The 14,786-nt window shown below is 44.7% G+C and overlaps 1 protein-coding gene across 4 annotated transcripts in view; it reads left to right on the top strand.

The window, feature by feature from the left end:
• LOC116850020 (protein tincar) overlaps positions 1 to 13,841 on the top strand; it is a 224,033-nt gene extending 210,192 nt beyond the window's left edge. For 2 of the 4 annotated variants that reach the window (XM_032827783.1, XM_032827782.1), the window contains exons 11-15: positions 868 to 1,370; positions 2,092 to 2,293; positions 3,012 to 3,144; positions 4,241 to 4,447; positions 6,034 to 13,841. In XM_032827783.1, the coding sequence (XP_032683674.1) occupies positions 868 to 1,370; positions 2,092 to 2,293; positions 3,012 to 3,144; positions 4,241 to 4,447; positions 6,034 to 7,173 (2,185 nt within the window). In that variant the 3' untranslated portion in view covers positions 7,174 to 13,841. Of the gene's footprint in view, positions 1 to 867; positions 1,371 to 2,091; positions 2,294 to 3,011; positions 3,145 to 3,477; positions 3,529 to 4,240; positions 4,448 to 6,033 lie in introns of all 4 variants that reach the window. The other 2 variants (XM_032827784.1, XM_032827785.1) reach the window with 2 other exon arrangements.
• The last annotated feature ends 945 nt before the right edge of the window (positions 13,842 to 14,786 follow it).

The following is a 14,786-nucleotide window of genomic DNA, read 5'->3' as shown; positions in this document are numbered from 1 at the left end:
CGGCGGGCCCAGGCGGCGTGTCTCCCCCGATACTGTCATTATTCAGTATAAAACTCAATGGCTTCCTTAATACCGATCTCCTCTTTCCTCGGAGGCTTTCCGTGGCATAGAACAAAGGATAGCAATTAACAATATCGCAGCGTATCTCTTGCCGCTTTTACCTTTGAGAGATACGGCGGGAGAAAAGGGACAGGGATGTAAAGTTTTCATGTAATTTAAAAAATGAAAAGATCGTTCGATAGACGATAGACTAAGAGACACAATAATAAGTTTAATTATATTCGTAACTGTCAATCTCTAAGCCTTTACCATTCTGCAATTCGAAAGTGCTTTGTGTAAATGCAAAAAGTTGATTTAATAGTGTTATGGGGAGAATAAAATCGAACGGATTTCCTCGAGACTTTCCACAAAAGCAACGCCCGCGGGAGATTAATTGAATTTCGCAATTTCGCGCTATCGCGTCGCGTAACTTTTGCAATACAAGCGTATTACTACAAATGCGTATAGAAACACGATGATTCGCGAATGAGTTATTATCGCGGATCTCTTCATTCTCCTCGTTTCGAAATGTCGCCGCATAATCGAAATAACGCTCCGATGTTCGTTCTCGCGTTTATCGATTTAAAATACTATTATCTCGCTATGCAGTTTCCCGCAGAATGAAACTGCTCCCTCCTCCTCTCCCTCTACTCTCGCTTTCTCTCTCTATCTATCTATCTATCTATCTATCTATCTATCTATCTATCTATCTATCTCCCTCGAGGCACAGGGACAGTTGCGAGTGCGTTATCTGGCTTGCTGTGGCCAATTATAAATATAAACAGCGATATTACATGTGCCTGATCGCGCGACATACGATGCACGTAGGTTCACGGCGTTCCTGAATCAAGAGCGCGAACGTCGCGTGATCCTGCCGAAGGACGGCCGCGAGGGCAACGGCTGGGTCTACTTCACGCACTGCACCGCGTTGTGCGTGTTCCTGGCGATCGCGATCTGCAGCGCGCCGTTGCTCTACGACTACACCGTGGTGTACCGCGGCAGCCTGGACGGCGCCATCCTCGCCTGCATCATCGGCACGATCCTCCACCTCTTCCTCTGGCTGCTGCTCTGGATATTCCTCACCGTCAAGCAACGCTGGACGTTCAAGCTGCGCGTCACCATCGGACGCGCCACCGTCAGGTCCGCCAGGTCGGTGAAGCTCGTCACCGACGTCGACCTGCTGTCGGCTAGGGACGAGGAAGACGGCACCAGTGCGCCTCTCCTCGTCGTCGGTAATGGCAGGACGTACACCATCGCCGATACCTCGCCGAAGAAGGCCATCATGAGCGTCATACAGAAAGCTGCGATGGAGAGGAAAGCGCGATCACAAGGTAATGAATATTACCAACAAGAATATGTACCTTCAGAAGCCCGGCAGCTCGGGTTTACATCCTTACCGGGAACGTGTATTTTCAGTCTTTGCATACGCGGAGAAAATGTTGTAACGAAAATTACATTAAAATTGTTTCTTTTTACAGTGTTTTTTGCTCCCGACCAACTATTCTTGAAATTATATTAGTAATACCTATAAAACTAATAAATTTGACAATCTATCAAATATATGATGTAAAAAGCATTCAAGTAATTACAATCATTTATAGCAAAAAGCTAAACGTGCGTAAGATTTTTAAACAGACATACAGTAACGTATATGGTCATAATTCTGTATGGTCTAAGGATTACAAAAATTTTGTTGTAAGTTTTACTAGAATAGTTTCTTTTTCTCTTTTTTCTCTGTGTATAACGCTTGCTACGCATCACGCAAGTCTCAAATAAACATCGTTCGCCTTGCATAATCGATTCATATCCGAGGATATAAGAACGTTTAGTTCTCTCTTTTCCTTACGTGTGCTTCTTGCACTAAGCAATTCCATGACATCATAAAGCGTGACTTTGAAGCTGTACGTTTGTTTTAATCGAGAAGAGAACTGCATGTGGAAGCTGTGCCGCGCGTAAAAGGGGACGAGCCGTGGGGCTTAAAGTCTGATCGATCGAGAGTACGCACGGCTAATACCCGGGAACAATTTATCGACTTTTGCGCGTACTTTGCAGGCGGAAACGTCGATGGAGTCGACGGGGAATCGACGGCCGACGGTGACGAGCAGATCTACTGGCTCAGGCCAAAATTGCGCCCCTCGCCCGCGCAATCCCCGAGCGACACCGGCGGCGCGCCGACGTCCGACAAGGGTTGGCTGAACAAGAAGCTGAAGCCTAAGGTCACCTTTAACGACCTGCCTAGTACGTCAGGCTCGCGGTAACTACCCTCCTCCCTCCTCTTGGTGTCTTTGTGTATCTGTTTTTATATGCTTGCGACGCTCTGCTCTCTCGCACTCACGCACCTGTGACACAAGCAATACTTATCTCCACGCTTCTTGTCGTGCTCGAAAGCATTTGATACGGAATTCGTTTTGGAAGAGAATTCAAAAGTATCCATTTTCTTTCCTGTACATTTTCGTGATCAAGAAATACCGAAAGAAAGAAGTTGTACGGAATATCGAGACGCTTGGGCTTGATTTCGATAAAGCTCAAAGACTTATTGGAGCTGTCCTTTCTATCCGCGTCTTGCTACGCGCAAGATGTTCATCCCGAGTATGATTGGCACGTGCAATTGTGCTCTACCACTCTACTACACTTGCTTCTTCTTTCTCTGCTTGATATTATCTCAACGCTTCGTCTGTGTAAATATCAGATTCGAGAATTTCAGGCCGGGACTGTCACCGAAACACGCTTTCTTATTTGAGATCGGTATTTTCTGCGTGCGTCAGATCGCAAAGCTTCCGTGAACTCGTACTTATTTCGCCTACATGTTTGTCCATATCTATTCCGCTTGATATATTGTATCCAAACTCACTCTGTCACCATTTCTCTCTATCTTTCTTGGAACTTTGAGCTTTGAACTTCGCCGGCGATCGTTATATCGTCGCGTAACGTAGCGAGACACCTCTCTTGATTGTTCTCGACTGATTTTGCAGTAATAAGGGAAAAGCCAGACGAGGCGTCACTGACGGCGGGCCTGATGATGACGGAGATTACGCCACGTTACGCGAATTACCGCTAATCACCTCGATGGACCCAGCCGACGACTCCACCTCCGAAGAGAACAAGGTAAACTATGCGTATCTCGGTACCTTACATATCTCGATAAATTCGTGATTTGCGAGTGAAAAGCATACTTTTGCCACATGCGTGCAACACTGAATTTTCTTTGCATAGAAAATGTCTCTCTTAAAGATCGAAAATGTTAACGAGACAACCGCGACGCTCGCCGATCCTCTTTCGATTTGCGAGTTCGTTACTTATCACACTTTGTAATTGGACGGTGCGATACGGAGAAAACGTTCTACTCACATCACCGCGTTCTGTTTCACTGCACCGAATACGCTTTCGTCACACTTCCTGCCGCTTTTAATTTAGAGATATTCTTTTCGCATTTGACAGTGGACGAGATGGCCGATAACACGTAGGGACGGTATACCTAAATTCCGAAACGTAAGACACGCACAAGATTATATCTTTTTTTCTGTGCTTCGGCGTAATACCGATTAACTGCGTGTATGTGTGTGCTCTGCGTCGTCACTAACAGATCTCACTCACGGTGATGCAATCGATTCGAATAAGTGGACAATGAAACGCCGGTTGATCGATTTATAAAACGTCCGCGATGTTATTGTTGCATAGTACGTGCAAATAAATTTCTGAGTTATAACCGATAGATGTGTAAATATGATATAAGAATCTCATATACAACGATAACGATAAATATTTTACGTACGAATTATTTTGGCTTTCGATATATTTCTTTATCGGTGTATGTGGTAGTCTATAGAGTGACTTTTAATTGTTATAAATTAGTTGACTCTTAGAGTAACTTTTAATTGATATGTGTAACTATATATATATATATATAGAAAGAGAGAGAGAGAGAGAGAGAGAAAGAGAGAAAGAGAGAAAGAAGTAGACATATCCACTTGAACATTTACACGTACGCTGAAACAGCTACGAAACCTTCGCGCAGCTTGGCAATTAGTCGTGAATAGTTGGCAGTTTTGTCGCAAAGCTCGACTACAGAGTACGAACACACGGAACAATTGTCCCAATCTTTGTCCACTAATATTCTCGTCGCTCGGCATGAAAGTGAAATCACTCCTGGTTTGCTCGAAGCAGGGTTCGCGCTTACTAACGATGCCGCCCCTTTTGACAGTTGCTCGAGTGCGTGAACGACGATCAAGTGACTTACTACGCGAGTGCGAATCGCGACCTACAACCGTCGGAGGGTGATCCTTCGCCCCTTCTCACCCCCGACCCTCTACCCGATCCCGCGGCAGAACCGCTTCCGCTACCACCTCCGACTCCAACCTCCGCACCAACCACCGAAATTGTCACGGCGCCACTAACTACAAACGCTCAGGTACTAACAACCTTAACACGCAACCGTCTAGCTCACGTAGATTAGAGACGTGGGATCGTCACTGAGCCAGATATCCTCCGTACAATGGAACGTTATTCGAACCGACGTTATTGAAGGAATCGATGTAATCCTCGTAGAATCGCGCACTGACGATCTCACTTCTCGTTAATTTCAATGTTCGTCGCTTTGCATGCGATTCCACACTTCCCCAATATCCAATCGGTCTTCAAAGATTGAAGAGGAAGAAGAAGAATGCGTTTTACTTCATCGAGGAAAATTACGTTTCCTTTTTCTACGATAGACGCGATTTATGTGACGCAATTGTTAGAAGTACGCATAAATAATAATCAAGTATTTGCAAGACTCTTAGTTTTATCAGTTTTCTATCTGAGCTATATATGTAGTATACGGAACAAAATTTGGTTGGATCAACCAAATGTCTGGCGAAATATGAACAAATTAGAATTCCAATTAAAGTTACCAGAATTCTGTTCAAGTTAAAAAGATTCTGGTTAACCAAAACTTGCAACTGTTCAACTCGAAACAGCTGCAAGTTAACCAGAAATTTTGTTTAATTATAGCCAGTTATCTTGTTAACTTGAAGAAAATTCTAATCAACCGGAATTTTGGTTTGTTCATAATTCTCCAGATATTTGGTTGACCTAACATTTCTTTCACGTGCTTTCACGTGCTTTCAAAACAAGCTTTCACGAACGCATGCTATACCATTCACTAGATCGATAATAACTAAAAATTTCCAATTAGATACATTCATTTTTAGCTACATGTTTTTCACGACAGTTGATTAATTCAGCAAGCGAAAATGTATCCACAGCTAATATGATATTTTGACAGCTTGACATTTCGTATACGTCTGTAAAAAAAGGTCACTCACTTCCATGTGACGCGTAATCAATAGAGGAAAAATAAAAATTTTAAAGGAGAGAGAGAGAGAAGTAAGTAGAGGTTTCTATAATTAATTTTGTAAAGGCATAATTGCAATTAAGTTATATGAACTGATTTTTATTGCACGTTACATGGAAGTGAATGATCTCTTTTACAGATGTATACGAAACATCAAGCTATCAAAATATTACTTTGGCTGTGGACACATTCTCGCTTGCTACATTAATCAGCAATCGTGAGAAACGCGTAGCTAGAAACGAACGCGGCGGGCTAGGAATTTTTAATGACTATCGATCTAGCAAATAGTACAACATCCACGTGTTTGAGCGTATATAAACGTATAAGCGTATATTTTTCAACGTGCTATATGTGGACAAGGTCATATTGTTATATCTTTTATCATTGATTACAAAAATAAAAGTTCCATCTACAGACTTTGAAATGTGTTCCATTTTGAAATACTTGATTGTTTATGGGAGTATATCCGTAATACTTGAAAGATATCTTTGCATTGTCCTCCCACATAACACTAGCATCGTACTAGCTCATGCCGTCGCTTTCGCAACGCCGCGGAAGAGTCGTTCTCGCAGCACGTACTCCCGCGAGACGAAGAAGACGGTCGTGTGTACGCGACGCGATCGATTCGCTCAACGAATTCAACCCGCGACGAAACTTTGCAGATGAACGGTGGTCAGACGCCGCGTTGCCTGCGCCGTGCGGACTCCGGGATGCCGCACGACGAGCTGACACCGCGCTCGGACTCGTCGAACTCACCACCCCTTGACGCGGTGGGCGGCGGCGCCGGCTCAGTGACCGGCCACAGCAACACCAGCAGCAACAGCGAGACGTCCAGCGGCGTGCACAGTAACGCGAGTAACGCCAGCAACGCCAGCCACAGCAGCTCCCAACGTCGGGCGACCAGCGTGGACGACCTGACCGGGGAACCGCGCGAAGAACCGCGCGAGCAGTGGCGCAGCTGCTCGCTCCAGCGAGGAACGCAGCCGCCCACGGCGAACAGCACATTTTCACCTCCCAACAGCCGCCCCGGCACCAGCCAGTCCTTCTCCTCGCCGCAGTACGTGAACCATGTGCCGCCGTTCAGCAATGCCGTCAGCAACGACATCGGCGTCGGCTGTCCAGCAGTCATCTTGGAGAACCCGAACGAGGCGACGGTCGTGATCCGCCGCAAACTCTCGAGAACGAAGCTCACGGATCCGTTGAACCCGAACGAGGAACCGTTCGGCCGATCCACCAACATGCGGATGACCTCCTTCACGGAGAGCAACGACATCCGCATACAGGCTTCCTCGGCGACCCTGCCGCACTACCCCACGCAGCCGATCGTCACGTATCCGCACTGTTCCACGATGCCGTTGCCCCATGCGTCTCACAGCGTGGCAGGCGTGAACATGAGCGGCGGCTCCACCGGCAGCTGCGGCTCCGTGCCGCGACACACGTTCGTGCCGCCGCAAGTACACGCCACCGTGCCAGCTCACACGACGCTACCGTCGCATCACAACGGCGTCAGGCTACTTCACGGCAGTGGTGGCGGAGGTGGCGGAGGTGGCGGAGGCAGCGGCGGCAGCGTTGGCGGCGGCGGCGGTAGCGTTTGTGGTCCCAGCAATCCGTTCGTCAAGAGGTTCCCGCCGGTGCAGCTGCACACCCAACCGTGGGCGCTACCAGGCCACCACACCTTCCCGCAGCTGCCGCAAGGCAACAACAAGCTCTCCGCCACCGCGCAGATCAGACAGAGCGATCGGGACTCGGCGAACTTCTCCATGGCCAGCAGCGGCGATTCCGACACGTGTTTGCCGCATTAAAGCGGGCGCGCGAGCACCATGAGAACCACTGCTGGCTTTAGGCGTTATTATTAGGGGATATGCGCGCGTGCGAGTCACGCCGGCCAACTCCGGACTTGTCGGGCGTCTGAGTGTGTTTTAGGTGATACTCGGTATTTTCGTAATTGACATTTCGCCGGTGAACGGAGGGGATCGCGGTCACCCAGCAGCGTTTCTCCTCCGGAGGTTTCTTCTTCGAGGGCGGCTGAGATTGATCGATCGAGACGCGACGGTCGGAGAAGAGGTTTGCGCGAACTCGAGACGAACTGTGTGCATGAGTACTCCGCTTCGGAATCGATAATAGATCTTTAGGCGTCGCGCAATATTGTAATCGTGCATAACGTGCCGCGTTTACCAGGTATGAGTCATATGAGGGATCATATGATGAGCACACTGTGTCTTACACACGCGTCGAAATTTAAAGGAGGAGAAGTCAGGTTCGAGGCAATACAACATATCACACACATTTGCCGTTTATTCGCGTATAAATATGGCATTCCTTGATATCGCTACCTCTATTTTTTATAATCTTGTCCAACACGACACGTCGGTCGGATCTTACCTGATTATTTAGATAGATGTGCGTGTCCAATGTGGTATTAACGTAGAGTCTATCGCATATGAATCGCGTACGAACATGAAAATTCCATTCGTTTGAATAAACGGCAAACGTGGACAATGTAGAGACACGTGAGGAAGACGAGGAGAGCGCGAACGACCATCACGCCACGAATAGCTTACGGAGGCAATTGATAATTACATTAAAAGCACCAATTCCGTTATACATATCCTATATGTTGTGATCCCCCTTTAAATCTCTAATCTCTCGCAGCAATAAAACGAAATATTCGAAGCTAATAGTGATAAATGGTAAAACAACAGTTGCTCAGTCTCGAGGAGTCCTCATCCTGGTTAAGGCGCGTGAAATCAAGTCACGATTAATTAATAAGTATAAGTAATAAACTCTCTGCTCGAGTTTGCGCAAACGTCTCTCGGTGCGCGTCGATGCGTGCTTATAGTTAAAATCATTTCCATTCTATTATCTCGACGTACGAGGGAGATAAACGCTTCGCGTGTTTCGAAAATGCCGAGAACTATCATCGGCAGGCGAGAGTGAGAATAACGTAGTTATCCCATTTTAGGTATGGAAAGAAAAAGTTATCGTGTTGTCCTAAATAAAATTCGTGTATAGAGTGAAATAAGGATAGTCGGTTAAGGAAATGTGGAAAAACTCGAGTCGCTACTTCGTAAGCGTACGCTTCTATATTTAAGATCTTTTTTCTACCGATAACTACTGTGTAAATTTTGTTAAAACATATTTGTGTATATTGCTGATTGTTTGTTTATACCGCGACTCGGGCGAGTCGCTTTTTTAACTGCGATAAGGTGAACAGCGAACAAGAGTTCTCACGTTTGAACGCCCGTTCAAAACTGTGCGCGTTCAAACTTTTTTTGTCTTTCATTCGCTCTTTACTATCTCTTTCTTTTCCCTTTCCTCTCTACATATATATATACTTGTATAGATCTGTCACATCGAGTTTGTCATCGAGATAAGTGTTTATTTGTCCGCGAATCTCTCTTATATGAGTTGTACGTTTATAAATGTTATGATGCGCAAGCGATTTTTGTATGAATTATACCGTACCGTAGGAGAACGCGCAGTGCCGATTGCAGTCGTACGATCTACGGCCTTGACGAGATTTTTACGGCACACGTTAGAACTTTACCGTCACGTTGAATCTTTCTGTGGCCTGATAACGAGATACCACAGTCCTTGTGGTAGTCGTGTCGTAAAACTTGCAATGTTAACAGTGCCATCGCGGAGTTAGTAAGCACACAATCAGCATAGAGATAGGAACGGTACTTTGTTCCATAATAATAAGCAGGCTGCTCATATCGTTGATGCTATGAGTAACAGCCGAAGACACTCTATCGCGACGATAACGTGTGCTATTTATTTACCTGTGAGAGTACCCAGCATTTCTCTATCATGTAGTCTGATATTCTTCGTTACGATCGTTGCGCGAAATACGCGACCTTCTACTCTGATTCCTTCTCTTCTCATTATCGACGATCTCTCTTTGTTGGTACGTCATTTAAGTCGAACGAATATTTATTTTTACGCTCGCAAATTGCACACAAAAGAATCATTAGCGCATTTATCGTAAGGAAAGAAGGAAGCGCGCGCGCGCGCGCGCGGTCTATCGCGCGAGAAACGGAAGTTTAAAGGAACGATTACTGCCACTAATCGTGAAGATCAACAGATCTCCATTGTATTTACTTGTTTCGTCGACTGCCATGTTATTTCGTCCTTTTGTGGAGTATAAATAATCACCGTGCTCGTTTTTACTCGTACCTAGCGCATTTACTTGCGCGTTCGCTGACTGGTACGTGCGCGACAAGCACCGTTCGCTCTATGTATAAGTTGCGTTCTTTCGCGACTATATATCACTTCATGAGACGCGTGATGACGCAGAGACTGGTCTCTCGCGAAGATGCATCACATCTCCCCCTCGAGCCTCTCTCGCAATCTAATGCGGCAGACAGTGTCAGGCGACATGGCGCGACCCAACGTTTGCACCTCGCGTCACACTATGGGCGCGATACGTTAGACGCCGCAAGCACTTTCAAACGCTTAAAGAGAAGCCACGATTGGTCCATGCGGCGCTTCAAAGTATCTGCAGCGTCTGATGGATCACACCCTCCATCGCACTCGTTTACAATTCTCCAAGAGGATCACTTTTGCGGAGAGAGGGACACTCGAAAAGTCAATATTACAAATCGAATCGTCCGCCCAGGTATAATCCGCCATTTTTCCTAAAAAAAAAATGCATTCCACGAATGGCAATGCATGCCGATGATTTGTAATAATTCGCGATATAATCGAATTTGTTTCCGCGACGAGACGAATTCGTTCATACGTGAGTCGATACGACACTTCGTTAGATTGCGACGGGCGAAAGAGGAAAGTGCAGAACTCTGATGTAGTAAGTTGGATTCGGGCAGGCGGGTAAAGTTGCGTTGTAAGCGAGAGATCGATTGCGAAACCATTCGACGAGTAAGGCGCAATGATGAAAAGTATTATCAGACGAGTGCGGTCTGGTTTGCAAGTCTATCCGAATGATACGAGATGAGATTCATGTCAATTTACAGAATCTTTTCGAAACGATCTAAACTTAGAATTAATTCTCCTTCGCGCGATTATCAAACCGTCAGTAATCTCATGACTGTAAGCGATCACTGTAAGTGTTATCATTGTTCCACGTCACGTTACGATACATTATGAATTCTGTATAAAATTTGCTCACTGTTTCTGGTTGGTTCGAATGAGCTATTACATATTAATTTAACATAAATGCAGAGATACTTTCTCATAAACAGCGAAAACGCAACGTGCGCAACGATGAGCGCAATGATGAGCATGAAATAGTATTATTACGGTTGTACGCTGATTGATTGGCACATCACGTGCTCACGATTAAAAAGACTTTGCGCATTCCGTGAAGGTGACTTACCGATAACCAAGAGAAAGTATGAGTCCCCTCGCGACAATGTGTGTGTTCTCTCGGGACTCACACTTCTCTCGGACAACGTTGAGACAATGCAATTCTCGAGAAACGAAACGGGTCTTTATTTTCCGGTATCTTCCAGTTGTACTAATAATAGCGATACGAAATGTTCTCAGCCTTGTTCTTAAAATGTTTTCCGTCAACGCGCGAGTTGTTGCGCGAGCAAAGATATTAACAATTCGCCGAGTCTCGAGAGATTTATCCTGAAGGAAAGAGAAACGAGAGTATAGAGCGCGCTTTCCATTTACTTAAGATACTACACGAGAAAATGTGATGCGTAATCCGAGTGCAAATCTAGTGGGTTGTAACGGCTGATCTTGGTCTACTGTATCAAGCATACTTCGTCTTACTGTAGTTGTATTAGAGCGGTATTTAGACACTCGCACGAGCTTGTATCGGCCGTCTACGAGATGTCGGGATACTCGCGGCGCGTCTGACTCCTGGGTTCCGATTCCGTTGTGACGCAGACGATACAAAATAGCGCGTCGTCTTATACCGAGACACGAGAAAGCACCTGTCGACCAGGCACAAAGAGATCGACCAATCGATCACGAGCGGCAAGTCGGACACTTTTCTACGACTTAGCGAGCGCTTTGTCATTGCCGATCGTACATATCATCTCGCAAGGACCATGCATCTCGCGATGACATTTTTGAGAATACTCAAGCAATAGCACGAAGCATCGATATCAAGGGCTGGACCAGACTTCTTAACGATCAATGAGCTCTGATAATACCCGACGCAGTACGAAGATATTTTTTAACGGCTATTTTCGATACGCTAGCAGACGTGATAAAAGGAGGACGGAGATAATTTTTTTAGGAAGAGAGAGTTTGAAGTCTAAATTTGGGGGAGGGAAGCTCATTCGGTCTCCTGATCGTAGTCCCGCGTATAGTCCACTGTGTGAACGCTCTCTACCCTTGATTCTGTTTCGAAGTAGATACTTAACTCGCTAGGATCACGTATTATCCTCTTAATGCAAGTGCTTCGGCATAACACTCTCTTCCACAAATCCGCGAGCGTTATCGAGAAATCTTCACAAATATCCTTTGATCTATTAGTTTGATTACTATTTATTTGTCGTAAGAAACACGAGTGAAGAAGAAGACCTGATTTTATACAGATCAGAAAGTTCTTTCATATAATTTTTAAATTCTTTTTCTTTCAATATATGTAGAGAATTGATTTCCTACTCCTCTATATAAATCTTACGTTTGCGTTCAAATACACAATCTTCTAAGTAGCATCCTACAATTTATCAAATGTATAATGGAGGTTTTTCCGATAACGTGAGCTCGCGTACACACAATCGATGCATTCTTGATCGCGCCGTCGCAACCGCCACTGATACAATATTTGCGAGATGCACACAGCAGCGGTAGTAGCACAAAGAAAAATCCTATCTTTTGATAACTGCACCACGAATACGGCAGATATTGCTGCGGCGTAATCGCGACGACCATCATAGAAAATAGTTATCGTCGTCAGTGGGGCACGCGTCCCGATGTGTTATCATTCAAGACACAACACCTCCGCGACTCTAATATACGAAATCAAATTAAAAATACGAAACAAATTCGTCTGCTTTTTCGTATAACATATGCATGTTTCATTCGTTTTTGAGATAAATATCAAATTACTCGTTATTACTCTGCCCCTTTCCGCCTCTTCTCCAGACAGAGTGTCGAAAATTCTCACATTTCACCGTTTTATTCATATCTGTATGCAAAAACTCCACGCGAGCCGGAATATTCGTCAATGTCGTACGTTCGTGTGTTTCTGAATGAATCACGGTGAACACACTTGCCCCACTTTCGACGACTCTGCTTCGTTTACACTTGCGTGCGGTTAAAATCACATTAGTAGTCGTCATCGACGTACGCGAGAAACAAACGCGGCGACGAATACAAAAGCTGCCTCTCGCAGAAATATTTTTTTACCGTCTAGTGTGTCAGCGTACTCTAATTCGTTTTAGATCCGGCTAGAGGAACCTAGACGTAGGGTGTGATCGTAGGCAGTCAAGGGAGGCTCCGCACCGGAGGTGTTTCGAGAGCAAAGAGCAGCAAAATCTCTATTGCCGTGACGCGCAGCCCCAAGAATCGTTCGTACCTTAACCCGTCAGCGAGCACACATATACACACAGGCAATTTTAATAATTACAACGTAAGCCACGTCACACTTAATTATCATAGAGATACAGTTATGTCGACATATATTCTCGTCTTGCATCGTGATACGAAAGAAATCTCGCGTGAGAAAACAGTGCGATAATGATAGCATCGGGCACTAATCAGCATTCTGATGAGGGAATAATCTTCTTAAGATCTTCGTGAACGTAAGACAACATTAACGTGAAAATTATGACTTACATTCTGACATCAGATTTCTTATCGTTGTTGAAACCAAAAAAATAGACAAATTATGATTAATATTAATATTACTTATTATTAATATTAATATTATAGTTATTATTATTAAATAATAACTAACATTATTCAATGCCGAGCTTTATTAGGCAAAAATCGAAGACATAAATCTAGATAGTAAAATCGAGATAATACAACGCAGGATACACACATCTTCAACAATTAACATTGATAAAGTCTCTTTAGACAGGGTTAAGGTCACGAGATCAACGTCATGACATCAAGGTCCGACAGTAAAATTGGCTGATCGAAATTGCACTTTTTTTTTAATTTTTGTCATTTTTTAATCATTGATCGCGCGCGGAAGCCCTTTTCCAGGTTCCACCTGAGCGAGAGAGCATTGCAGAAAGAGCCGGTCAGAGCCCTCCAAAGAAGAGTCGCGTCCCAGGGGCGTATGTATAACCGCGAGAGAGTGCTTAATGTGTCATTATCGACAGAGAGAACACTGTAAATAATCGAAAATAATATTCATGTTGAATGAAGAGAGAGAAAGAGACCATGAGTGTGAGTAAATGCGTGCGTGAGTGAGCGCGAGCGAGACGGACACATAATACAGCGAATGTGTACGAATAATTGTATAAAGACTGATTAGATTAGCCTTGGTATTTATTCGAATTTAACGATTAAACGCTATCGCTTTGCGCGCCCTAAGATACTCACGGAGCACGATGCCAAAGGTATTCTTTTCCTGGCGAACCACCTCGTCTCCTATTTGCTTTTGTTTTTCACTTAAACGAGCGGTAGAATCAGCATTATCGATCACGCGCTTTGATTTCCTCTTCATTGCTCCACTTTCCATCTTCTCCCACCAAGATCCGAAGCGTAATTCGGCTTTTCGCGCCTCGCACGACTTTCCTGAGATTCCCCGAGGAATCTACACTGGCCTACAGTTCGTCCCAGAGAGAAACGTTCCTTTACTCGCCCTGCGGAACGTTCGCTTCGTATCGCTATTCCGTTTCGGCCGCACACGCCTGTTTTAGCAGATGACAGTCTGATGATTTAAAAAAAATGAGAGAAAGAGAGCGAAGGCTGATGGTATATAGAGATCCGATGTGTTAATATGTTCCGAACGAGTCTGTGCGTTACCTCCGTGCACGCTTCGATTCTCTTTTCCTTTTTTAGTAACCAACGATCCAACACGTTCTCTCAACATCGTGCTCGAATACGTATGAACGCAGCAAAGACAGAGAGAAGAATGACATTGCGCGGTTATAACAGCGACATTATTATCGTCACAACGTATCACTATTATTCAATGCATCGTATAAACCAGTAAACTAAATGTAAACTTTGTATATTCATTTACTAAGAGAATAAAAGTAAATTATTCGATGAATAAACAACTTGACGCAATCGTCTTCCCATTCCCCGATCGACTCCACAAGAGTGGATAAGCTGAGAGAGTTTGGGCGCACGCAATTAAGTATTTCCGAAATCCTGAGTTCTTTGAATCTTATTTTTATTTTAAGTGACAAGTTATTCTTGTTGACAGATCATAGTAATTACAATAATATGTAAAAATGAGAGCCTTATTAAAAATATTGTACTTTCGGGAACGATAAATGATGCACATCATTGGTTTTAGTGCAGACGAGACGGT

This window comes from Odontomachus brunneus, unplaced genomic scaffold, assembly GCF_010583005.1.
Source record: "Odontomachus brunneus isolate Ranch 3 - 2012 unplaced genomic scaffold, Obru_v1 Obru_scaffold_131, whole genome shotgun sequence".
Taxonomy (NCBI): domain Eukaryota; kingdom Metazoa; phylum Arthropoda; class Insecta; order Hymenoptera; family Formicidae; genus Odontomachus; species Odontomachus brunneus.
The sequence above is the reverse complement of the archived record's forward strand: the minus strand, read 5'-3'. Positions and strand labels throughout refer to the sequence as shown.